The 27,022-nt window shown below is 52.9% G+C and overlaps 1 protein-coding gene across 2 annotated transcripts in view; it reads left to right on the top strand.

The window, feature by feature from the left end:
* Positions 1-19,959: 19,959 nt before the first annotated feature.
* Positions 19,960-27,022, top strand: part of CDCP1 (CUB domain containing protein 1) — a 32,967-nt gene continuing 25,904 nt past the window's right edge. Inside the window, exon 1 of one of the 2 annotated variants that reach the window (XM_036432054.2) lies at positions 19,960-20,193. In XM_036432054.2, coding sequence (XP_036287947.1) covers positions 20,112-20,193 — 82 coding nt within the window. In that variant the 5' untranslated portion in view covers positions 19,960-20,111. The remainder of the gene's footprint in view (positions 20,194-27,022) is intronic. The other variant, XM_036432053.2, reaches the window with a different exon arrangement.

Raw genomic sequence — 27,022 nt, 5'->3', positions numbered from 1 at the left:
GTTGCGTATGTAGCTTTTTCTTTATTGGGCTGACAGGATGTCCCCCTGAAAGGTGGAGGAGGGGCTCTTCGAAAGTTAGAGCAGGGCTGGATCTGTCTCCCTTACCGTCTGCGGCTGCGAGAGGTGGGAGAGGGACCCAGGTTGTTAGCCCTGGGGCAGTGGCTTTGCCAGGCCCCACACTGCCCCCATCCCCACCCCTCAGCTCACTGACGTTTGCCATGGTGGCATACCGGGTTTTATGTGATCTATCGCTTTTCCCACTGCCCCAAGCTCAGCACAGCCACCCAGCTAAGTTCCAAAAATGGAAAAAGCAATACTGTGTTCTGTCTGAACCGGGTGTCTCACAGAAATGACTCCTTTTCAAAAGCATGTGGATTTCCTTTTTCTAGGTGTAAACTTCAGCAGATGAGCACATTTCAAAAGCTGGTCTTCAAACCTGAGATCTTATTTTGGCATGAAGAAGATTTTTTTTTAAAGGTAAACTGAGGACTACATCGCTAACGATGGCAAAGCTTTCCTCACTCACAGCATCCATGTTACAATGTCTGCTGAGTAGCGGTTCCAGATTCTTCCTGCTTTTCGGAAAGTAAATGAGAAGTCCTCAAAGTGACTTCATACAAAAACCACTTGAGCAGCTGCTTTGCCTTGCTCCCTCTCCCCACGTTGGAGTGAATAAATGACACAGTTTTAGAGCTTCCGTCCTCAAAGTATGGCCCCTGGCATCGGCATCATCTGGGGACTGGTTCGAGATGCAAAGCAAGGGCCCCACCCTGGACCTACTGAACCAGGGTCTGGGGTGGAGCCCAGCAGGCAGTTTTAACAATCCCACCTATGGATTCTGTTGCGTTTCAAACCTGAGAACCTTCAGCGCATGTAGCCTCCTTTTATCTTGAGATATTTGCTATTACATCAAAGAAACAGGATTCTTTATACATATTATATCATTGATTTCAGAAAGGAAAGAAAAGGGATGGATAGAAACATCCATGATGAGAGAGAATCATCCATCAGCTGCCTTCCTCTAAGTCCCCCATTGGGGATCGAGCCCACAATCTGGAATCGAACCAGGGACCCTTCAGTTCACGGGCCGACACTCTATCCACTGAGCCACACCAGCCAGGGCTGAAACAGGGTTCTGTTTTCATGGGGATCTATCTGAAGGAGAGGCTGGCTCATTGCCCTGCAGCTCCAGCTGCCCCTCGGGCTCGGTGGGATCTAGGGCTATATCTGGCAGAGGCCAGCCTGTGGGAGAGGAGCAGGTGAGCCAGATGGTGCAGACATTCAGAAGTGCAATGTCACGCAAGTCCCCTAGCCTTGCAATTCCCGGAGCGTTGGGCACTGCCCTTTTCTTAGCCCTGTGCTAACTAGCAGGAGAAAAATCAATAACTGCGCATCTTGGTCCATTTTTAATATAAGCAGAGCATTTGTAAGTCTGGAAGCCACATTAAGCATTCCCGGTCCAACACCCACACAGTCACTCTTCCTGCTTTTTCTCCAGGATGGAAAGTGAAGCTCAGAGAGGTTCAGCATTTTGCCTAATATCACACAGCTACATGCAGAGGCAAAGCTGAGGCCAAACCTGGGTCTTGTGCTGCCCCTGCTGGCATTTCTTCAACACCAGACACTTCCTTTCCTTGGAGAATTAAGAGCCAGCCACTCAAGGTCTGCCTCCCCCGTGACCCACCCCTGTCACTGTCATATTCCATGAGTCGCAAACCCAAAGGAGCCAGAGGACATTAATTTTATTTTATCTACTCTTAATATGTTTTTATTCACTTCAGAGAGGAAGGGAGAGGGAGAGAGAGAGAAACATCAATGATGATGCTTCTGCCTGGGGATCTAGCTGCCTCCTGCACGCCCTTCTCTGGGGATTGAGCCCACAGCCCGGGCGTGTGCTCTGACCTGGAATTGAATCATGACGTCCTGGCTCATAGGTTGACACTCAAATATGGAGCCATGCCAGCCAGGCCTGAGGGCATTAATTTTAAATGAGACACTCAGCCACTTCATATAACTTTTTTTTTTAAATATATTTTATTGATTCTTTTACAGAGAGGAAGAGAGAGGGATAGAGAGTTAGAAACATCAATGAGAGAGAGTCATCGATCAGCTGCCTCTTACACATCCCCCACTGGAGATATGCCCACAACCAAGGTACATGCCCTTGACCGGAATCGAACCCGGGACCCTTCAGTCCCAAGCCGACGCTCTATTCATTGAGCCAGACCGGTTTCGGCGCTTCTTCATATAACTTTTTATATGCATGCAATCATTGGGTGGACCCTAATGAATACTGTCTGAGGGTGGATTCGAAATATAACTTCCGAAAGGAAGATTTTTCAGAATTGTCAGGGCCTGTGGGGGAGTGGTTGTGTGCAGGTGGTGTGTGTGTGTGTGTGTGTGTGTGCGCGTTCACATATGTATAAATCTGATGTATCGGTTAGTTCTGCTTTATGCTGATTTTGCCTGCTTTTTGAGAACTTGAACTCTAAGCAGATTACATGGTGAGGATGGAGTCTGTGTCCTTTTGGTCACCTTAGGTTGGCACCACCCAGTGGGTGAGGAAAGTCAGGTGCCAGCAGGCTCGGCTGGGGGGCCTGTGCCCTCCCGGCAGTTTGACCATCTTGGCAGTGCCAAACTTCCAAGTGTGGATTTTACCGAAGGCCAGTCGCTGCCTCTGAGGCAGGAACGGAGTGTGCCATGGCAGCCGGTGCACACATGCGTGCAGGAGCCCAGATCCCAGCCCACCTGAAAGCCTCCTGAGACAGCTGAGTTGCTAGTGACATAGCTAAAAACGCCCCTGCGCTGTTCTTAACTATTCTTAAAATGCTTCTTTATAATCTGAGTGCTACATCATAGAAAATGAGAGCATACCCTTCATAAGATCAATGAGTTAATATCAGCAATATCCCAGCACCCATAAGTGACCATGGCTAATGTTTATCAAGAAATGTTCAACTGTGCCCGGGCCAGTGTGGCTCAGTTGGTGAGCATCGTCCCATGCAGGAAATCACCGGTTTGATTCCCGGTCAGGCCACATGCCCGGGGCTGCAGGCCTGATCCCCAGTAGGGGGGCACAGCAGGTAGCCACTTGCTGTTTCTCTTTCACCCTCTCCCTTCTTCACTCTCTAAAATCAATTTTTAGAGACATATTTAAAAAGAAATGTTCAAATGCATATGTTACACAAATGTTCACCCCAGCAGGTGCCTGCCTCTCAGGGCTCTGCTTTCCCTGATTCTCAGGGACTCTTTTGGGGGGCCCTCCCTCTGCAGAAGGTATTGGAGAGCTTCGCAGGGCAGGTGGTTTACAAAGGCTGACATGTGGGTATAATGCTGACACATGGGTCAAAGGTCAGCTGGACAGGATATTAAAACGCATTCAAGGACCATCTCTATCCAATGGGGATGGGGGTGGGGGAGATGTGCTATGTTTCCCATCCCCAAGTTTATCGCCTCCAGATACAAATCAAAGCCAGACCGAACTTCCCACCCCTCCCGGAGAAAGGCCTCCGCTCTCCCTCTCATGTTCGAGGCCCCGGATGTGGCTGATAAGGAACAGAACATAACTTCGCAGCATGAACAATTCGATGTGTCTCCTCGACTCATAAGCGCAGAGCCGCCTCGCAGCATCTGAGTCTACTTGATGTCTTTGATGCGAAAATGAATTCTGAGATTCAATAAGCAAGAAGGATATTGCATCTGTGCGATGCTGTCCTAAAAGCCGTCACAGCTGCACGTGGCCGGGTAACAGCCACATTCAGACACCCCCCTGCAGGGGCGGGTGCTGAGGCCAGGCCCAGAGGGAGGGAGGAGATGGCCCAGAGGTGGGGCAGTCAGCCCAGGACAGGAACCGTCAGTGGGTCTAATGTATGCAGCACCCTCACAATAAATGGACTGTGTGAAGTTCTCCTGTGATGGGCTCTGTTCCATCAGGACGGGGTTCCCTAGAAGCAGAGCCTGGGCTACAGAGAGCTCTGAGGAGGAGGTGGGGGCACCAGGAGAGGCAGGAGAAGGGCCAAAGCTGGCAGCGCTTCAGACTGCCCCCACGGAGCTTAACAGCAAGAATTACACCCCAGCCCTAACCGGTTTGGCCCAATGGATAGATTCCCTTCACAGGCCTGCAGACCTCCCCCCGTTGCTGGGAGGGTGAGCCTCCATCGACAGATAAATGGATAAACAAAATGTGGTACAACACACAATGCAATATTATTCAGCCTTTTAAAAGGGGAGAACTTCGGACACACGTGACAACGTGGTTGAACCTTGAAGACATTACGCTAAGTGAAAATAAGCCCGTCACAACGGGACAAATACTGCGTGATTCCACTCAACACGAGATACTTCGAATACCCAAATGCATCGAGACAGGAAGCAGAGTAGAGGCAACCAGGGGCTGGGGGAAGGGCGTTACTGCTTAACGGGTGCGGGGTTTCTCTTTGGGAGAGTGAAAAAGGGTTGGAAATAGAGGTTGGGGGTGGTTTCAAAACACTGTCCATGTAATTAATGCCACTGAGTGGTACACTTAAAAATAATTAAAATGGCAAATTTTATGTCATATCTATTGTACCATAAAAGTGTATTTTTAAAAAAATAATAATAAAAGAAGGGTTTGCCTGGCTCCAACCGAGAACTGAACAGGGGCCAGAAAAGATGGGTTTTGTCCCTTACCTGGAACTACGCTGCCCCGCCCCCTGTAGGGGAAGCCCCGCCCCCGTGTAGAAACCACGCCCCCTGTGAAGAAGTCACGCCCCTTTGTAAGTAACCCCGCCCCCTCCGGCGCAGCCCCGCCCACCCCACGCGCTCCCCTGCTGCTGGCCTGCTTGCACAGCGTGAACGGGGGTACCTGGGTTTTCTTTTCTGGTCACCGGCCTGACATTCAGGAGGGAGAGCCGAGCAGTCCCTCTGCCGACTCTGATGCCAACAGTGGGACCCCGGCTGCTGACTCCTGGTGGGCCCGCCGCAGGCCCCGGGGGGCAGACAAGCGCCAGTGGCCCCGGTGGGCAGCACCGGAAATGAGCGGGAGGGAGGGGCCCAGCCCTTTCCAGTCTGTGCCAGTTCCCTTGTCTTCTCTCTCAGGCCGGGGTCTCACAGGAAAAGCATGAGGAAGCCATTCCCTCCCTCTCTCCTGCCGCTGGGAATCCTTCCTTTGTCTTGTTCTTCCAAGATTCCCGAGGCATTTGGGGTTTGGACGGAGCTCATTATCGTGCCCAGGCTGGGCAGAATGTGAAAGGTTCCGCCTCAAGATTTTACAGAAGGAAACACTTTTCTGCACCGGCATGGTTGGGAGAGAAAGGGGGGGGGGGGGGGCAGCCTTAGTTCAGGCAGAGGATGAAAACTCTTCTATCCCAGCACAGGCAGGAGCAGGAGCGGCAGCCCACTGGGAGACCAGCACAGGTGTGATGGGACCCATGACCACGAGGAGGGTCCACACTAGGTGCCTCCGCTTCCTCATCTATGAAGTGGGAGGGACATCAAACACCTGCTGTAGAGCTGTTGGCAGCTAGCACTCCCCACAGCGCACAGACTCTCTGTACTCCTCCTGCTTATCCGCCATGCCACACTGGTGGAGACGGGTGGGCTTGGTTGGAGCATTGATGGGTACTATTATGGAGATGTTCCTAGCATCCCACTCGGTTCTGAGAACTTTCATTGTTAATTTTTTAATCCTCACGGAGAGAGTGGAATAGAAGGGGAAAGACAGAGAGAAATACCTATGTGAGAGAAACACGTCGATTGGTTGCCTCCTGCATGTGCCCAACCAGGGCCCTGGACTGGGGAGGAGCCTGCAACCAAGGTACATGCCCTTGACCCGAATTGAACCAGGGCAGCAGGCCAACACTCTATCCACTGAGCCAAACCGGCTAGGGCAGTTCTGAGAACTTCTGAACATGCATATTGAAGTGGTGTTTCCCCACCCACAGCCTCTCCCTACTGACCATTTTGTGCATATTGACCCAACTTCCAAATGCCATCATTTCTAAATCTAGCCCACTTTGCCCAGGCAGCAAATAAGCTGAGGAATTAAGATGCCCCAGGGAGAGCCCTCAAACAGGGCTGATGGGCATCGGTGGGTAAGGAGAAATGTCCCAGCTAACAGATGCTGAGAGGCTGAGCAGGTGCCCCAGTGGCAGCGCACTTGCTGGGTGGGTGGTTCCCTGTTGCTGTCGTCTTCCCCTCCATCTGACGTCCCTCTCCTCAAGGGGCATTTCCTGAGATCACCTCCCAAAGACACTTCTTACCTCCGACTGTCTCAGGATCTGCTTTGGGGGAACCTAAACTCATAATACATAACCCCATTTGATTCTTTATAGGCCCTTTGAGCTCCCTTTTACAGATCAGGAACGGAGGCTGAGAGGCATCTGGGAACTTGTCTACGTTCTCACAGTGGTGAAGCGAGGGCTTGAACTCCAGCGTCCGGTTCCAGTGTCCCAGCCACCCCTCACTCACAGCAAGACAGCATGTGTGCCCAAGCATGTGCTTGACAGGGAAGTCTGAGGCTGCAGAGGGTAAGTCTTCACCCCCACACTTCTCCTCAAGCCCCAGTTCCACCCATATGCCCCCACCTTCACCCATGTGCACCAGCTGAGAAAGTGGGTGAGAGAGAAGAGGGGGGAGTTCTCCCAGCCCACTGAGATCCTGCCACCAGGTGGCGCCCTTTCCAGGAGGTTCGGGTTGGCTCAGCAGGTGATGGAGATAAAAGCAAGTTGTGTTTATAGCTCTGATGCAGCTAGTATTTGCAAGAACCCAGGTGCCCACTTCCTGCCTTTCTGCAGAGAAGAGACAGAGGCCAGCTGTTAGAAGTGGGAGTGGACACACACACACACACACACACACACACACACACACCAGTAAAGGGGATCTGGAGATCTGGGCAGAGAGGCTAAGTTTCAGTGTGACAAATTTTTATATAAATCAGATCAGTCGCATTGTTGTAAAACTCACAACAGGATGGGCTACAATGAAAAACACACAGAGCAAATGTCATTTAGGGGCAAAGAAGAAGACTACAAAAATCAAATCGTATCTGAGTAATCAGAGCCAATAATCGGTATGGTCCCTGACCCATTGCCCTTGACCCAGGGTCGCCTGGGGGCAGGGGAGCCCAGCTCTCTGGGCTGAGGCCGGAAAGCCATGCTTCCGGGGAGAATAAACACAGCAGTAAGCACGAGGTGACGGAGAGCGGAGGTAAGCCGACGTGTGAGCGCTTTTGTAGCTGCCTTTGTCCACAGGTCAGAGGTCAGTCATCGTGGGCGTGCTGGATGCCCACCCAGCGGCTCCTTGGAAAGATGCGACGACTCTTCAGGCTGCAGGCAGGGGAGGGGGCACCAGCCTTGCGTTGTGGGGGTCCTTAGTCAACATTTCCTGGGTGCTTCCAAGTTCCCTTACCGCGGGGAGAACCAGCACCCCCACAGCCTGACCCCTGCCTTTTCTTGCCCTGTTTCTCAGTCCTTTCCCCAAGTCTCCAAATAATCCTTCTCCTCCTTCCTGTGGGGCAGACACTTGCCTTTTGTCATCTCCGCGTTCGGCCCGCTTCTATGACTCACGAGAGCATCACTCAGCTTCTCTCCGCTTTGACTTCTCTCCGCTTTGGCTTCTCTCCGCTTTGACTCCAGCCTTGGGAGTTCCATAAGAAAACCCCTTTTCTCTCTGTGAAGTCGAGCCTCCACGTCCATGGTCTTGCCATGCGATTTGAAAAGTCGACTCCAAAACTCAAAGCAGAGAAATGACGTCTTGGACTCCCGCTGAAGCCAGCTCCTCTCCCTTAGGCAGGTCGCCTCCGCCTCCCGGCCCAGCCCCCCCGCCCAGGCTGTTGAAGGAAAGAGGGATTGAGGAGAAAGAAAAATCTACTAGATGAGATTCAAAGTGTTAGCTCACTGCGTTCTTTAAAATTAGACACGCATGCTCACAAAACCAACATATAGATTGACTTCTGTCTGTCAAGCGAGGGGAATGTTTTAAAAAATCGCCCTGATGCTGGTGGGGATGAGCCGAGGCAGGCAGTGTGACCGTGTGGATTTGTGAAAGCGACCTGGAATCTGATCGGACCACACGTATCGTTATTAAACCCTCCGAGCCGAACAAACCCTTCCCAGGAATGGAGGTTCCTGGAAACGGACCTTGACGTCCCCCATTTTTCAGGGGAACACTCGGGGAGTCTTTCTGTGCCGCCTCTGCATGTGGGGAGTGGACAGGTGTGTGGCCAGAATCTCTGAAACATTCAGGCTGGCAGGGGCGGTGATGAGAGATGACATCACGGAAGATGATCCAGCCTCGAAGCCACCAAGCAGCTACGGGCCACTAAAGTCTCTTCCCCAAGACAAGGGTTCTGGGAGGGCAGGAACTGTCCTGGCTGGGCCTGGCCAGGGGTGAAAGGTCCCTCATCTATTCTTCCAACTGTGTCTGTCCCTATGTCGACTCTCACCCAGACTGTGGCCACCCAGCAGCTTCCACAGAAAGACTCCAGCCACTCTCTGCAGGTGGTGGATTCTGCAGATCTTGCTCCGGCTGGAGGAACGAAATGGAAAGGTCGCTGCCCAGCTGAGGACCCTGCACACCCCACTCCTCCCACCCCTCTCCCTGCCTACTGCTTCTCACTCCGGCCTCCCTCCCCACCCCAGGCCTGGCATTGTTGGGGGCAGAAATAGAATACTGGGGACTAGCTATCATTCTAAGAAATATGAATCTTGCTCTGTTAACCACGACTGTTCTGTTCTGATTAGAAAAAGCACATTCTAACCTGGCTGGGAGTTGTGCACCCGGGCGACATGGGAGCCAACATTGGGATGCAGCCCACCCCCCTTCCCCGAGACCGGACTGTCATTATGGAGAGATTTACAGCCTCCAGGCTGAAACAGCCTAGTCCCGGAGGCACCCACCCTTGCAACCCTCAGCCCCTGATGCCCGTAATCTGGTCCTGGGATGCCCGGAGGCCCTCCCCTCTGCCACCCCTCAGCCCGCATTACTTGCAGCCTGTAGTGATTGTACTGTGCCTACTTTCCCACGCCTGTAACTCTTACTTTCCCACATAACCTTTGTCCTTCTACCCAATATAAGCAGCTGGCTTGGGGGAGAAGGGGGCTGCAGAGCAGATTTGCATGGATGACCTGCTGCTCTCCCATACTGCCGGCGTCTTATCTATTAAAGAGGGAATATGCAAATTGACGGGCATGCCATCACAAAGACCGCTGTGCCCACAGTGGAGGCAGGGATTCCGTAACATAAGAACACAAGATGGCTGCACCCTGCACTCTGGCAGGGACCTGAGGCTGTATAGCGCTGGGCCAGGACAGGGGATCTGAGGCTGCACTCCGACCTCGTGGGGCTTGACAGGGGATACTCAGGCCACACTTCCCAACCCAGCACCAGGCCAGGGGGCCTGAGGCTGCGGCCCTTGTCTGGCAGGGCTTGACGGGGATGAGGCTTGACGGGGATGAGGCTTGACGGGGATGAGGCCAGCCAGGTCTTGGTCTCTCTCGATTTCAAGGCTCACGTGGTTGGGCAGGGACTTGACTGTGTGGTTCCCAAGGCTGGCCCCAGACTCTGACAGGAGGAAGGTTTTCATATACATTTTACTAATGTCCTTTCATCGCTGACACTTCTCTTATAGAGAAAGGGCAAATAGCAATATTAAATCATTTCCTCTAATTAATTCCCTTTTGATGTGCACAGATTTCGTGCACCGGGTCACTAGTTATTATATCAGAATAAACGCTGATATAGGCTTCAACCCTGTCTCTGCTTAATTGGCTCAAGTAGTGACTGACAGGCAGCAGGAACCCCCTGGTTGTCTGGTTACAGAATGCCCAGCAAAGGTGCATTCTGTCCCAGGCTAGTGGCTAAGAAAGTAAGGATGTGTCCTGGGGGCTCTCTCTCCCCCTGCAGGCCCCAACAAGCCCCTTCACATTTAATTTATCCCTCCCCGTGCTGCCTCCCCCCCCCCACACACACACAACAACAACAACAAGAGCTGTACTTAGCAGCCCTGGCATCAGGCAGGCGTTGGCTAATTAGCACCCTCGCCAGCAGCAGTGATTTGACACTCAGCAGTAATTACAGACGGAGAGTTATCTCTGCAGAGGCCTGAGCGGCACTGTCCGCTCTTTAAATAAGAACAGGAAATTGTCTGCCCTCAGGGGTGGAGCGGTGTCTAGAAAATGCCAATAGTGCAGAATTAGGTTTTTCTTTTTAATTCCACTGTATCATGAAACGGTACCTTTTTCTTTGTTTCTTTCTCTCTTTGAAATGGTACCTTTTGAAGAGTGCATGTGCATCTACGACTAAATTTCCCAAGATACACCTCGCAGAACCTCACATGGCTACTCATCTCCACTCCAGGAGGAAGTCCCAAGATTCTGCTCTTCATTTTCTGCAAGGCAGAGAGAGCTAATCACAGAGAGAGTCCCAGCACCTGGTACCGGGGGACCACACCCGTGTCACCGGCACCACGGGAGACAGACTTCCCTAGGCCAGTGGTCGGCAAACTCATTCGTCCACAGAGCCAAATAGCAACAGTACAACGATGGACATTTCTTTTGAGAGCCACATTTTTTAAATGTAAGAACGTAAAAAACTCTTCTAACGCCACTTCTTCAAAATAGACTCGCCCAGGCCGTGGTATTCTGTGGAAGAGCCACACTCATAAGGGGCCAAAGAGCCGCATGTGGCTCGCGAGCCGCGGTTTGCCGACCACGGCCCTACGTTGCTGGGAGGACTTGAAGCTGCGGGATGGCCCGTGACTTGCCCAGGGTCTCCCAGCGGCTCCTGCCAGAGCAGCCCTGTGCCTCTGCCTGCAGAGCCAGCCGGCCGGGGCTTGGTTTCCTCAGCCAAACCCTCCACAGTCTTTGGGTTGGGCGTGAAAATACGTTTGTAGTTTCCTCACCTCTGTGTCTCTCACCTGGAAGCCCAGGGTTCGGGGCGTGTTTCCTCTCCCTTAGGTTTGGTGCCATTTAATAGATCCTGTGCACGTCCACAGGGCTGGGCGAGCCCTGGCTGTGGGACTTGCCTGATGCAGAGCAGGTGCCCAGCCGAGACCGGTTTGGCTCAGTGGATAGAGCGTAGGTCTACGGACTGAAGGGTCCCAGGTTCGATTCCGGTCAAGGGTATATACCTTGGTTGCGGGCACATCCCTGGTGGGGGTTGTGCAGGAGGCAGCTGGTCGATGATTTTCTCTCATTGATAATTCTACCCTGTTTCCCTGAAAATAAGACAGTGTCTTATATTAATTTTTTCTCCCAAAGTTGCACTAGGTCTTATTTTCAGGGGATGTCTTATCATTCCATGCGCTAGGTCTTATTTTCAGAGGATGCCTTATTTTCGGGGAAACAAGGTAGCTACCTATCCCTCTCCCTTCCTCTCTGTGAAAAATCAATAAAATATATTAAAAAAAAAAAAAAAAAAAAAAAAAAAAGAGTAGGCATCCAGATGCAACACAGATGCTCAGGAACCCAGGCGGGGGGAGGGGGCGTCACTCCGACCCTGCACTGGCCGGATAAGCCATTCTGGGAGTGACTTGGAGCCAGGAACCCAGAGCTGGGCACATGGAGATGCCAGGACACAGCCTCTACCCCCATCGGGATTCCGCCAGCATGTCCAACCACCACCCTGCCCGGGAGTCAGAACGGACGCCAAGCACACAGGAGGGAAGTCGGTGGGACTCAGACCCCTGGCCCGCACCCTGCCCCACGCACCCACTGCACAGACGGAGCTGCAGCAGCCTGCCCCACGCCCCCTCGCGGAGGCTGCAGAGCAGGCGCTGGAGGCACCTGGAAGCTTCCTTGAGCCTCAGGCAGAGCTGGTGGCCTGTGTTCTGGGACACAGATGCCCTAATGGCACCAGTTCGTCTCCTGGTGCAGGCTGCACTTCAGTTCCTCAGAAAATGGCGGGTGCGGGCCTGTTGGAATGAAAAGAAGCCTGGAACCCTTGGGCCTGGGACTCCTGTCCCCACAGGCTTCATATTATACTGTCTTTTTAAAAATAATTTGTATGGATTTCAGAGAGGAAGGGAGAGGGGAGAGAGATCGAAGCATCAATGATGAGAGAGCATCGTTAACTGGCTGCCTCCTGCACGCCCACAAGCCTGCATGTGCCCTTGACTGGAATTGGACCCGGGACTCTTCCGTCTGCAGGCCGATGCCCTGTCCACTGAGCCACACCAGCTGGGGCTTATTCTCTCTTTTTCTTTCTAGAATCCCAGCCCCTGGAGGGAGGCAGACCTCCACCCCAGAGAATCGGAGACATGGATGAGTCAGGACATTCTCTCCTGCTGACTCACCCTGCCCGCCTCAGACCAGAACCAGCCAACACCCATTCCAAACACACTGCGGACTCCCTCCCACCACCATCTTCGGGCTCATCACCCAGCTCCGCCTTCAGGCCCACGCCCTCTCTTCGGCTTCTCCCTCCCCTTCACGCCCTCCCACAGAAGCACAGAACTGACTATCCTGGCCCCCGGGAAACACCTCCAGTTCCGGGGAGTCAGGTACGGAAATAAGAAAGAGACAACCCACTATTGAGGCCAGGGATGGAAAGCAGAGTAACAATGTCATAAAGCCCATGTGCGTTTGCCTGGCCAGGGGCGGGCATTTCCTGCATCAAAAATCCTGATTGAGAAAGAGTGCTGCAATTTTCACAGACATTTTGCTCTGAGCCTCCTAGCAGGCAAGGGGAAAAGTGGTTGATGCTGCTTATATGACAAATAAAAGAAAGTACAACTTATCTTCTCAGGGACCAAACTGTTAGCCAACTTTTCTAACCCAGAGGGAGGCTTACATACACACACACACACACACACACACACATACACACATACACACACACACAATGGATGGGAGGGAAGGAAAACACATTTACTCCTAGCTTAGTTGCTTTTTTTTTTTTTTAATGCAGTTATCCTTTTTAAAATACATATATTTTATTGATTTTTATTTTATTTTTTACAGAGAGGGGAGAGGGATAGAGAGAGAAACATCAATCAGCTGCCGCCTGCACACCCCCTACTGGGAATGTGCCTGCAGCCAAGGTACAAGCCCTGGACCAGAAATGATTCTGGGATCCTTCAGTCCACAGGCTGATGCCCTATCCACTGAGCCAAACCGGTTAGGGCAGCTTAGTTGACTTGACCACTCTATTCTTCTTAATTGTCACTTGGAGAGAGCATTGAATAAGCCGGGGCTGTAGCAGTCATGGCAAATGCTATGAAATGTGCTGAGTGATTTTCCTGCGACAGTTTCAAAATCAACCATGGAATTTGCAAAAATGACAACTGACGACCTCAACCTTAGACTTATCAAATTGGAATTTCAGGAGAGAAGGGCCCGGGAATTTGCATTTTCCCTTATATCCCCCTGGGATTCTCAGGCACCCTGAAATGGGAGAACTAAGAACCTCCTTACACTTGGAAACAGCACTCCATACTGAACACGGGAAGAACAATGACCGGGTCAGAAGTCACTGTGGTATTTGATAAGGGCTATCCAGTCACTAAGAGACCTGCAAATGATCACAGTGACTTTTTAAATTTGTTTTGTTCTTTTAATATATTTTTTATTGATTTCAGAGAGAAAGGGAGAGGGAGAGAGAAGTAGAAATACCAATGAGAGAGAATCATCAATCAGCTGTCTCCTGCACGCCCCCTACTGGGGATTGAGCCTGCAACTCAGGCCTGTACCCTGACTGGGAATCAAACAGTGACCTCCTGGTTCATAGATCGACGCTCCACCACTGAGTCAGGAGACTTTTTTTATTTTATTTTGAATTGATTGTTGTAATGGATGCTGTTATTGTTATAAAAATATTAGATAATCCGTATAGAAAATCTGAGAAAGTTGAAAGAAGAGAGTAAAAATCACCCATATTTCACCCACCTAAAGATAACCATTATCAGTTGCATGCTGGTATATTTTTCCCCCTGTATTTATTTTTCTTTATGTCAGTTTTAGGGTTTTTTGCTTGTTTCAGTGCATGTGTGAATTAACATAATTTGATGATACTCTAAATAAATTGGAGATCACAGTTTTCCCTGAGCATCTCAGCTAAGCATTTTCCACTTTATCGCAAACTCCATAAATATGGAGTTTAAGGAATGCCTAATTTCCCATTGGGAGATGTGTCATCATTCACTCGCCCATTATCCTATTTGAGGACACACACACTGGTGCCAGATTTTTGCTTTTCAAAGCATTTGCCGTGAAAGCATTTGCCAGTTATGACTTCAGAGGCAATTTGTACGTTGGGTAAATAGTAAAAGCTTGGAAACTCCTCATGCAAGAGTTGACTGATTGGTCTTGTTTGTGGAAAAAAGTTAATTTAAAACCTCTCTCCTAGACTCATGAATGGCATTCCAACAGTCAAGGAATTCTGTTGTCTTGTTTCACTTTTTGACAATCAGAGAAAGCTGACTGGGAATGAAGACTTCCTGTTTTCCGATGGCTTTGCCTCTCTCTGCGTGACCTTGGACAAGTCACCCAGCCCCGGGGGATGTGACAAAGGGAGCCAACTAGCTGGGGCTGCCTCCCCGGCTGGCCCGGTCCCGCCCACACCTTTGTAAGCATCATGGACATCAAGCCTCCTCAGTCAGCAGTTCCCCTGTCTGCTGCTTCCTGGCCCTCCTGAGTCACACAACCACCTGAGGACATCACTCAACCGTCCGCAGGCTGGGACAGTGCCCCGGAGCAGACAGTGTGTTCTGTGCTCAGGCCATTAAAAACGATGCTGTACGGACATGGAGAGATACTCAAACATCTCGTTTGCTGAAAGAAAAAAAAACACCCAGAAACGCAGAACAAGGTGACCGTTTTACCATTTGTGTCAAAATAAAACAGAGAGCTAGAGACATACAACACACACACACACACACACACACACACACAGCACTCGGGACTAGCAAAGGGCTAGACAGTCACATAAAGTGTGGGTGCTTCTTGCTCCCAATTACTTCATTTCATTTATTTATTTTTTTAATATATTTTATTAATTTTTTACAGAGAGGAAGAGAGAGGGATAGAGAGTTAGAAACATCGACGAGAGAGAATCATCAATCAGCTGCCTCTTGCACACCCCCTACCGAGGATATGCCCGCAACCAAGGTACATGCCCTTTTACCGGAATCGAACCCGGGACCTTTCAGTCTGCAGGCTGACGCTCTATCCACTGAGCCAAACCGGTTTTCGGCAATTCATTTTAATATAATAATTAAAGCTATTAGTTCAGATAATCATGGGTAAGAGTTGGTAAATGACATAGGCGTGGTTGGACTGAAAAAGCCAGTTTCACTCAACACTTCCAAGGCCCCCAGGCTGACCTGTGGCTGAGAGCACCCCCAGGCTCAGCGCCCCCCTCCCCTCCAGTCCCACCACTGCACCCAGAGAGGGGAAGGGTATGGGGAGGGGAGGGAGTGAGAAAGAGAGAGAAACACGGGGCGTCTTTTGAACAACCAGAAAGACGGAAGCAAAGTTTTGATGATGCTCCCCGCAGTGCCAACTTCCCAGAGTGGAAGTCTTTACAGGCAGCCTGTCCCTCTCAAGGTCTTTCTTCTCTTAGCAGCTTGGAAAGGCGAGAGAGCGTCCTGCCGGGGCTGGGACCTGAGGCCCCAGGTCTCCGGAGGGTTCGGCACCAGAGTCCCTGACAGTCACTCCCGGTGAAGAGCCGCACCAACCCCCGGCCCCGGCTTTGGAGCAAACCATGGCCCATGCGAAGGCCCTGGGCGGGGAGATGAGAAAGAGCAGATTCATCTTTGGTGACAGAGAAAGGAGATTGGACAGGGCAGGTGAGGGGATGAATAGGAAAGAGTCATCCTGAATTTTAAGAGGAGGTGGAAACTGTGGGGACAGTGAGTGGACAGAGGCCTGCCGGAGGCAACACGACAGGAGGGGGCCCGGAGGACAACCGGTCTCCAGGCACCTGCACGCCACTTCTTTCTTTCTTGTGTGTGTGTGTGTGTGTGTGTGTGTGTGCTTGTTTTTTATGTGTTTTTACTGATTGTACAGAGAGAGAAAGGGAGAAATATCAATGTGAGAAACACCAATCTGCCGCCTCCTGCACGCCCCCTACTGGGGATCAAGCTCAAAACCTGGGCATACTGCCCTGACCAGGAAATGAACCAGCAAGCCTTTGGTACACTGAACGATGCTCAACCAACTGAGCCACACCGGCCAGGGTGGCACCATTTCAACAGGCTCCTCCTCTCCAGCGGCCAGGATGGCTGGAGGACATGCACTTCCTCGGTTTCTCCTCTCCCCCTGCTGCCTGGGGCAAGGCCGGGCCTGCCTGACCTCCTGCCTCCTTCCTGCTCCCCCCCCCCATCCTTAGGGACTGAGCTTGCCAGGGTCGCCTTGTCTTTTTTTATTCTTGAAAAATGACGCGGGAAACGAGATAAAAATGCTGCCTTTCCAATCATCGCTAACGCTGTAGCATGCTTGCCACTGTGCTCAGTGCTTTCCGTGTAATTATCCCATCTGATCTCCACAGCAACCCCATCGGGTAGGCACTATGGTTTATCCCCGGGTTACAGGGGAGGAAACAAGCACAGAGAGGTTAGGTGACTTGCCCAAGACCACACAGCAGGCTAGCGTCGAAGCCAGGCAGTCTGGGAGTGTATGTCCTCTATCTCATCACTGATAAAGCGGATCCGAGGACTCAGCTCAGACCCGGGGCCGAGGGCCTCATGAAGACATCACTCACATTAGACTGTCCTGCCACCAGTCATAGCCAGTCCTGCCAGAAGAGGGCGGGGAGCAGACCCCAGAGCACAGCTCACAGAGGACGGCCCCAGCCCCTGAGCAGAGTTCCTCAGAGTGGGTGAGGGGCACGTGTCCCTCCAGCCCCAGGGCCCCCCCCCCCCCCCCGCGAACACTGGAACATGAAAGCGCGGAGCTAAGTTCCGCGGGGAGGTCCCCCGGACACATACATGGGATTCCTGCCAGCCACCTAGCCAGAAGGTCCGTCGTATTTCACCAATTCTGAAAGGCATTTTTTAAAAACTGTAAACATCTCCGAAACGGGGGCGCCTCTCCTGGTCGTAGGCATGCGTGGCAGTCCTCGCTCGGCTGTGGGGCCAGTCCGTGCTCACTCGTGGCCACAGCTGCTCCTATGGCAGGGCCCTCCGCTGAATGATCTGCACGGTTGGCTGGTCCCACGCATGTGGATGGGGGTTATCATTTAAAATAGCGTCAAAGCCCTAACCGGTTTGGCTCGGTGGATAGAGTGTTGGCCTGTGGACTGAAGGGTCCCAGGTTCAGTTCCGGTCAGGGGCATGTACCTTGGTTGTGGGAGATGTGCGGGAGGCAGCCGATCAGTGTTTCTCTCTCATCGATGTTTCTAGATCTCTATCCCTCTTCCTTTCTCTCTGTAAAAAAATCAATAAAATATATTAAAAATATGTTCCCTGTCGCGCAAACTTTCCAGAGTTGAAGTCTTGAAAGGCAGCCTGAGGGAATGGAGCCAGACAGTCATCGGGCTGGAGGTCCTGGGTGTCACTTCCTGCTGGATGGAGTCACCGAGAGGGGAGGTGACACAGTCAAGGCGCACTGCAAGTGACCTTCAGAGCGGAAGCCAGTGTCCATCCAGGAACCCACAAGCTCTCCTTCCTGGAAAGTCCTGGTCTAACTCTGCCGGCACCTGGGACTGGCCAGGTCCCCGGGCCTTCCCATACCCGAGGCTGCTCTCCGGGGAAGGGCAGGGTCTGGCTTGTTGCACCCTGTGGCCAAGTGACTTCCAGAGGCTGAGGAAGAGAGAAAGGAGAGCTCTGCTCCAGCTCCACTGCTCCTCCTTTCGTCCCCGACCTTTTAACTTGACCTCCTCGGTGGCACAATTTGGGGAGGCGATGGAGAGTAGGTAAAAAACAAAAAACAAAAAACCCAACATATTAAAAAACAAACAAACAAACAAAAAACACGGAACGGCTGAGAAACTGTCACAGAGCCAGGAACCTATGGAGACAGCATGACTAAATGCCATGTGGTTTCCAAGATGGAATCTTCCTTGGGATAGAAAAGGGGTATTGGTGAAAACACTGGAAACATCCAAAATCCAGCCTAGAGTGTAGTCAGTAGTCACACCAGCATTCGCTTCTTAGTTTTGGCAAATGCATCCTGGGATGTGAGATGTTAACCTGAGAGCAACCTGGGTGAAGAGTACCTCGGATTTCTCATGCTGCCTTTGCAACTTCTCTGTGAGTGTAAAAATTGTCCCAAAACTAACCGTTGATTTTATTTTAAAAAAGGCATATCAACCTGGGGGTTTCAGCAGAGCCACGGGGTGGGGGCCACGCTATGAAGGGCTGAGTGGCAGCAAGGTGAGAGGAGGGAGGGCCCGGGGACCTGGCCAGTCCCAGGTGCCGGCAGAGTTAGACCAGGACTTTCCAGGAAGGAGAGCTTGTGGGTTCCTGGATGGACACTGGCTTCCGCTCTGAAGGTCACTTGCAGTGCGCCTTGACTGTGTCACCTCCCCTCTCGGTGACTCCATCCAGCAGGAAGTGACACCCAGGACCTCCAGCCCGATGACTGTCTGGCTCCATTCCGTCTCCTGGGGGGAAATCCCTAAAAGCATTTTCCTCCCAAACTCCGAGTGAAAACAGAGAGGAAGGAAGCAAGGCAGGCAGGCAGGGGCCTGCGTGGGCAAGGATCAAACCGGAGGGCAGAGCAGGGTCTGGCTTGTTGTGCCCTGAGGCCAAGTGACTTCCAGAGGCTGAGGAAGAGAGGAGAGGAGAGCTCTGCTCCAGCTCCACTGCTCCTCTTTTCGTCCCCTGACCTTTCAACTTGACCTCCTCGGTGGCACAATTTGGGGAGGCGACGGAGAGTAGGTCGGAGAGAGTTCCTGAGTCCCGTGGAACGGGTTCACTCAGCCCCCTCCGCAGCTACTCCTCGAGGCCTTTCCCTATTCCTCTTACTCATCCTACGACTGCAATTGCACCACGTGGTTACCTACCTCTGGGGCAAAGGTAACTTTGCCTTGGCAAAGTAAGTCATCCCCAGGAACTCTTTTCTGGCTCCAGACCACAGCAAACGCCTCCATCTCCAGGCTCACAAAAGGGTCTCTCCACCCAAGCCCCTTTCTCTCTCCATCAGCGGTTGGCGTTGCCGTGACAATAGGGGCCGTTCAGTCACTGAAAGAATCTCCTGGCAAACCACCCACAGCCTCTCCCTGCGCCCGGTGGCCTTGCGCCCGGGAATTTGGGGTGTGGCCTACAGAACAGAAGAAGAACCCACAGAAGCCAGAGACAAAAGGCACCGGGGAGGAGGGAAAGGAGCCAGCCTCCTTCACGTTTCCACCCCAACTGGCCTGAATGCACCCGGCACATACTCCTCCACTCACACCTAAGGCAAGGGGCCCTGGTGGACCCCTGAAGGTTTCTTCTCTTGGCCATTTCTGGCCTCCTGCATTCATTCATTCATTCATTCATTCACTCAATCTTTTTTCAAAAATGTAACAAAGCAATTCCATTTGTGGAAAACCCATCCCGAGCCGAGCTGTCAAGTCCCGTCTCTAAATTACTCGCTGGCCCCGAGACCCTGGGGCAGGCTGTGGGACTCAGCCAGTGGGTTTCGGGGTTAGACACACTGCAGGTGAGGGGCCTGGAGGAGGCGGCGGGCTGCAGCTATAGCCGGGCTTTCAAATCCCGCCTCCGCCCCAGTCAGGTAGCAGAGGAGAGGGCACAGGGGCCGAAGCCAGGGGCCTAGGCGACCCAGAAACCTTCTCCCGCAAACGGGGAACACAGGGGCCTCCTCCTCCTCCTTCTTGGGGACAGCGAAGGGAAGGCAGACCGGCTTCCGCCAAGCGTGACCACAAATGCCTTCGGACAAAAAGACATGATCACTCTCACCTTGGACAGGAAGGACCAGCCAGGGAAGGTGACGACAAGGCCCAGCCTCCTGGGAGCAGCGGCCGGTGCTGGAGCCGGAAGGGGGGAGGGCAGAGGGGAGGGGAGTGGAGGGGACAGGTCGGGCCAGCTCCCGGCGCAGGGCGGGACCGGCCAGCCCGCCTGCGCGCAGGTGAGAGAGCCCGGGCGGGGCGGAGCGCAGCGCTGCCCGTGCCAGGCCCCGGCGCCCGCGGGCGGCACCGCCTCGAACCCGGAGCCACAGCCGTTCTCCCCGCCGCGGCCTAGGCGCCCCGGAGCCATGGAGGGCCTGAGCTGCGGGCTCACACTGCCGCTGCTGGGGGCCCTGCTGCTGGGAGCGGCGCGCCCGCCGGGCGCCGCGGGTGAGTGGGGCGCACCCGGCGCCGGGTGCCGGGCGGGGAGGGACGGAGGAGGCCGGGGACCGAGGGCGCGGGGTCGGGGCGGGGGCAGAGCGTCCGAATGGAGCCGGGGCGACGGCAGAGCGCACGACGGCGCGGACTCCCCGGGGCCGCCCGTCTCCGGGGCGCGAGGCCCGTGCCCTCCTGGGTTCGGGGCGATCGGACCCCGGCGCCGGCCGAGCCGCGTGGGCGTGTCCCCGAGCCGCGAGCCCTTGGTCCGGGGCCGGAGCTCGACGCCGATGGAGGAAGGAAAGACCTCGATCTTTCCTCCGAGCCGGGCCGCCGAGGTGGCCAGCCGCGCGCCCCGCCGGGGGTTCTCCGCCTGGATGGCGGGGTGCGCGGGGCCGGCGGGGACTCCCTCCTCTGCCCCCCTCGCCCTGCCTGGACCTGGGAGGGGGGCCAGGGAGCAGGGGCTCGGGGCTCGGACACCCACCAGTCACCCTCTCCCCTGTCCGTAGGCCACGTTCTCGCTTCCCCGAAGTTCAGGAGCGTTAAGAACGGGAGCGCCCGGTAGAACGCGGGAGGCCCCCCACCCCCCCTCCAGTCCCCCCGTGCCCCTCCCCCCATCCCTCCCCTGCGCTCCCCCCCCCACCCCGTGGACTTTGGCCGCGGAGGGGGGTCGGGGCCGGGCGGGAGCTCCCTGCGGCTCCGCTCGGGGGAGGGGCCGCACTTCCCAGCCGCCGGGCTTCGGACGCGGTGCCCGCGGGCGCTGGACCCATCGAGCCTGTAAAATAACCCGGTTTCTCGGAAGCGCTTGCTCGGAGGCCATTCCTGAGGTCAGCCAGGCTTTGTGTTTGGTGAAGAGCTAGCCGTAGGGAAGCCATCGGGGTCTTTGGCTCCCCGTTTGCTGCTCCTCCTGAGCGGGTGTTTGCGTTTGCCCGTGGGCACGTGAGGGTGCATTAAACTCAGGAGTAAACCTGAGCTTGGGCATTCCGGTAACGGCCGCATAGTCAGTCCGAGACAGGAAAGCTTCCTGGTTCCTTTCGGCCCAGGAGAGAGAGCGCGTTAAGACAGTGCTTAAAGGACGGTGGGCACAGTCACTGTCGTTTAAGACGGAGCTTTCAAGAAAAAAGCTCCTTTTTCCTTTGAAGAAAAAAGCCAGCTTAAGAATAAAGAATGATATGAGTGTGTGAATGCTCCTGAATATACTGACTGCAGAGCAAAAGTCAACAACAAAAGAATAAAGAGTCGCTTAGGGAATGAAGACGTGTGTGAATGTGTGTGTGTGTGTGTGTGTGTGTGTGTGTGTGTGTGTGTGAGAGAGAGAGAGAGAGAGAGAGAGAGAGAGAGAGAGAGAGAGAGAGAGAAAGAGAGGGAGCGCGCGCGCGCAATGTGTGCCCACCGCTTTGTAACTTAGTGCACACGTTAGTCCGTCCTTCTCCTGGGCAACTGGCAACAGACCACCAGGTAAGGAGAGCCAGGTCTCCCTCCCCCCAAACCTCTCTTCCCCTTTCCTCTCCGGAGCTGCATGGAAACAGAAATTGGTGGAGACATTTGGGGTTGGCTGTGTCACAGTTGAGAGAGAACTCCTTAGAGAATATGGTGTAATCAAGGCTTCACTGATGACAATGGCGCCTGCCCTGAACCCGCTTCTGTTACCGCCTGCCCCCCCCCCCCCCCCCCCGGCCTGGGAGCTGCCATTCGGGCTCCCATGGAGTCTTCCTTCCAGGAAGTTCTGGCTGTGGGGACCCTGTGTCCTGGCTTGGTGTGTAAACTCAGGGACGTGTAGGAACTTTCCCATTTCGCTTTCTCTTTTGTTTTTAAATAAGTATTTTGTATTTTGTATTGATTTTTAGAAAGAGAGGGAGAGGGATAGAGAGATAGAAACTCAGTGAGAGAGAAACATCATTCATTGGCTGCCTCCGGCATGGCCCCCACTGGGGATGGAGCCAGAAACCTGGGCACGTGCCCTAACTAGGAATTGAACCCGTGACCTCTTGGTTCCTGGGTGGCCGCCCAACCATTGATCCACGCTGGCCGGGCCCATTTCACATTCTTAAATCCTCTCTGTGGCCTCCGGAACTGGCCGGTGAGGCCACATCCCAGACCCCACCGAGGGCCCTGCCTCTGGTTGGAGCAGCCGCCTGGGGCATCCGCTTTGCCTGAAGTACAGCTGAAGGGTGAAGGAAAGTTGGCTTTTGGTGTGGCGTGTTCCCGCGAGTTTGGGATCCCACCAGCGCCCGCACTTCCAAGGGTGAAGGGCTGGCTAAGAGGGATCCTGGCCTTGTTAAAACTCAACTTCCTGGCTTTCCAGGAAATACCCAGACAGCACAGTCCGGGTCCGTGGCTTCATTCCTGCCACCGTGTGCAGACATCAACTGAGGTGCTCCCCACCTGGGCGTGTGCTCATCGTTCTGTTCACAGGCAGAGCGGCGGCTGCGGTCCTCACTGGCAGGCCTGATGAGTTGCTCTTCCCATCCCCACAGGTTTGCGTGACTTGGAGGCAGATGCTGCCATTTCATCTGTGATGACTGTCCCACGCCCCACCCCTCACCCTGCCAGGCGTTCTTTCAGGTCTCAGCGTGGAGGAAGGAAGTGGAAAACAATATTTAAAATGTTTATGTAATACTTATTGTAGAAAAAGTGGCCATAAATATAACCAAAATGGGAAGAAGAAAAAAAGTCACCTGTGAGCAAACCACCTGCTCATAGGGGCGCACTGTGTGTGTGTGTGTGTGTGTGTGTGTGTGTGTGTGTAAAACCAAGTATAGGACCATCCCGTTATATGGCTTCAACCATCCCCCTGCTGTTGGGCACTTAGGTTGCTTTTCATTTTTCCTTCTAAAAAGTAGAACATGTCCAACAGTAGGGGGCTGCTTGTGTCCATTTTGATAGGCCCGTTCAATGGAAACACATTAGAAATTATATAGCACAGATGCTGTGAAGACAGGAAATGTCGTTTTTGTGTCAAGGTTGTCACAGGCTAAGCCAGATCAGCCCGCTTTGACACATCTGACAGGGTGTTTTCGTGGCGGTGTGGGTCTGCACATTGCTCACGGTTTTGTCCGGCTGACGTTCTGGAAACAGAATTGCTGGGATGAAGCGTGGGGAGAACGTTAGGGCTTTGGCTGCAGGTTCCCACGCCGCCGTGGCAAGCTTGTCTTGTCCAGGTGCACATCCAGGCCGGCAGCGAGCGAATGGGCTGCCCACCCTCGCCCAGGCTGCCGTCCTGGCCTCACCAGCATCTATGAAAGAAGCGTTTTCCTCCCTCTAGGTCCGCAAGCAGGGTCTGGACAGTGTTAGTGGACATTAGACATCGCAGGAGCATCCCGGTCGCCGGTACATGGTCCAGCCCCGGCCTGCGATTTGGATGCGGGAAGAAGGAAGTGTGCAGAGTTTGAAGTGTGCAGAGTGTGGTCAGAAGGATCCCTGGCTGAGGTCCAGGTGGATGGTGCAGTTAGGAATGGCACAGCACTCCTGCTATGGGAGACCCCTAGCTAAAGCTCTCCACCGGGTGATCAAGAAACGTTCACACCCTCTAATTCTCATTCTGAATTATAAAAATGATCCCACAATCAAATGATTTCAAACCACTTCCTACAACCTTGTAACTAGCCCATCGTCTTCTCCTGGGCAGCTGGCAGCACTCTGGGCAGCCAGGCAAGGAGAGCCGGGTCCCTCCCTCACCGCCTTGGGTTTGTATTCAGGACGTCAGTTTTTTCACATTACTGTCTGCTGCTCGTCAGCACTTACACTCGTGAGCCTCCGCTCTGTGCCAGGCACTGCAGACGGTTCGGATGGCCAACCACTCACCGGCCTCTTCACCAGCGGTGGCTTTGTGCCCGGTAACTTACTAAACCCCCTTTGTTGGCCCTCGGGGCACCTCCACTTCATCCCGACGCCCCATCTGTTGCATTTGCAGCGTAAGTGGCAACTTCTTAGCGTCATTTTGTTTAAAATGTTGTGTTGTGTTTGGAAATGTAAACATATGTTTCCTAAATAGACATTGGCCAAGAGTAACTTGGGAGGATGAACCATAAGGTTGACAGTGTTGGGAGTAATAAAAACAAAGCTTTCTCCTGAGAAAAAGTAAATCGAGGACGTGACCTTGGGTAGATCTGCTCGTTATTTACAATAGCTGTCCATCCTCAAGCAAATGGCCTCCCTGTGTGGAGAGGCAGAGAGGTGAAGTAACTTGCCCAGGGTTGCCCAGCTGGTGTGTAGTGATGTTGAGATGGCAGACCAGGGAGACTGGCACCAGCGCACCATGCCCTTCGAGCAGTGTGGAGAGTTTGCTGGTCAGAGGATCCAGGGCTGAGGTCAAGGTGGATGTACAGTAAGGGATGACACAACACTCCTGGTATGGGAGACCCCTAGCTAAAGCTTTCCACCGGGCCGAAACCGGTGTGGCTCAGTGGATAGAGCGTCAGCCTGCAGACTGGAAGGTCCCAGGTTCGAGTCCAGTCAAGGGCATGTACCTTGGTTGCGGGCACATCCCAGTAAGGGGTGTGCAAGAGGCAGCTGATTGATGATTCTCTCTCATCGATGTTTCTCTCTATCTCTCTCTCTTCCTCTCTGTAAAAAATCAATAAAAAATATATATTTTTTAAAATCATGAATGTTTAAAAAATAAAAAATAAAAATAAAGCTTTCCACCGGGACTCCTGAAGAAGCATTTGCTAGCTTTTGAGGCAGTGTCTACACTCCAGACATTTTATTATTATTATTATTATTATTATTATTATTATTATTTAAAAGAAATATCAACATTTACTGAGTGCTGGGATGGTGTTTTTCCTAGGGATGTGTATGTGTTGTTGTTTTTTAATATTCAGGCGATTTAAAAACTGTGTTTAGGAAAAGAATTACCTGTCTGTGGTAACAAAAATTCAACTTGTACAAAACGGTGTGTGCGATACAAGTGTGTCCCTTTCGGCCTCTGACCCCAGAGGGAGCCTCCTCCCAGAGGGAGCGAGCGGTGGCTTCTTGTGTCTTGTGTGTTGTGTCGGAGCTAGCCTGCACATGTTGTTGTTCACAAATGCCTCTCTTCTTTGTACAAACAATGGGAGCTTAATTATAGTGCCCAGTATGCCTCCCATATGCCTCTGGGGTTGTTGTTTTTTTTTACCTCATACCACAGTTCACTGCTTCCTATCGCCTTTCCAGTTGGAGCTCACCGTAAGCTTTAGGTGAGGGAAACATTTTGAGTTTCCTCTCGAATATTTACTTTGGTTAAGTGATCAGAAGGCCAGGAACACAGTGTATTGGGAAGACTGAGGGCAGGCGTGGGCTCCGGCAGCTCCTTGTGTTGTCATCGATGAGTGATTAGCTCTTGCTGACGTCTTACGCTGTTGAGTCTAATAGTTGAGGTGTCCCCCACGTGAAGCTGCTGTGACACGGCCCAGATGCGTATGCTGACTCAGGCACGGCAGATGTTTCCTTCTTGCTCATGTAAGGCTGCAAACGGGAGATCTCCAGGCAGAGTCTGGGCTCCTTCCACCTTCTGGTTTCACCATCTTCCACAGGGGCTTCCATGTCCATCAACGTCTCATTCATTCCGTGTGCCCATCTGCCTCACCCCAGGACCTGGGCTTCACATGCCTGAAAGTTTCCACTGGTTCCTTCATTTTTATTTTTTAAATATGTTTTTATTGAGTTTAGAGAGAGGAAGTGAGAGGGAAGAGAGCGATAGAAGCATCAATTATGACAGAAAATCGTCAGTTGGCTGCCACCTGCACACCCCCTACAGGGGATCAAGCCCACAACCCGGGCTTGTGCCCTGACCGGGAATCACCTCCTGGTTCATGGGTCGACACTCAACCACTGAGCCACACTGGCCAGGCTCTGCTGGTCCCTTTAAATGTGTGTGCAAGAGGGAGGGGGGTGTGTGTGGATGGGTTTGCAGGAATGCAGCCCCACTCCCCGCAGTGTTCAAGGGAATAACCAGAAAAGGGTGGGGAAGGGTTTGAGAGACAGTGAAAGCAGCAGGGAGTGGAGTGTGTGTGTGTGTATAGCATGACTCTAGTCATGTTACCTGGCTATCTTTCTGTCTGGCTCTCCCATGAGCTTAGGAAAAAGGCTGGAAGGACCTAGTCACACTGGGTGTCTGGCCTCACGGGGTGGCTCAGCAGAGGCCTCCTGCTTGCGGGAAGTTTGTTAGTGGCAAGGACTAATGACAAAGACTCTGTGTTGTCCTGCGTGTTCTCTCAGTATAACCACACCGCTCCACAACCTCCCAACTCGGTTGGCTTGGTTTCTCTAAATGGTAATGCTAAATTGGTGATAGAATGCAGCGCAAAATCCGAATTTGCTTTTCTGCAGAAAATTTTCTCAGCCTAGAACAAGCTTTTAAACATTATTTGCAGCTCTATCCTGAAACTAATATAATATTGTATGTCAACTGTAATAGAAAAAATAACAAATTGTTTTCCAATGAGCTTACACACACACACACACACACACACACACACTCTCTTCCTGTTACCGAGGAACTGACCGGACCAGTTTTATATAACTTACAAGTCATAGCCAATTACATGTGAGAAGTGAATGAGACGCCCCAGCGGGCTCCTGCGGGTCACAGTTCCGCTTGAGAGCAGGGGGCATGAACCCACACGGGGCTGGCGCTCTGATAAGGGGATCAGGGGCCGGCGAGTGCCAGGCCTGGGAACCTGAGCCGGCTCTTCTGTGGGCCTGGCAGGGCCGGCCTTTAATCCCGAGGCCTGGGGCCGGCTGAGAGCTGATGGATTGCCTCACCGACTTGGCCTGGAAGTCGCTGACAGTCTTATCAGGCACTGCCACCCTGGGCTAAATCTGTAGGAGAAAGTTCATTTTTCCAGTGGTAACTAGTCCT

Source organism: Pipistrellus kuhlii, unplaced genomic scaffold (assembly GCF_014108245.1).
Source record: "Pipistrellus kuhlii isolate mPipKuh1 unplaced genomic scaffold, mPipKuh1.p scaffold_m20_p_11, whole genome shotgun sequence".
Classification (NCBI taxonomy): domain Eukaryota; kingdom Metazoa; phylum Chordata; class Mammalia; order Chiroptera; family Vespertilionidae; genus Pipistrellus; species Pipistrellus kuhlii.
The sequence above is the reverse complement of the archived record's forward strand: the minus strand, read 5'-3'. Positions and strand labels throughout refer to the sequence as shown.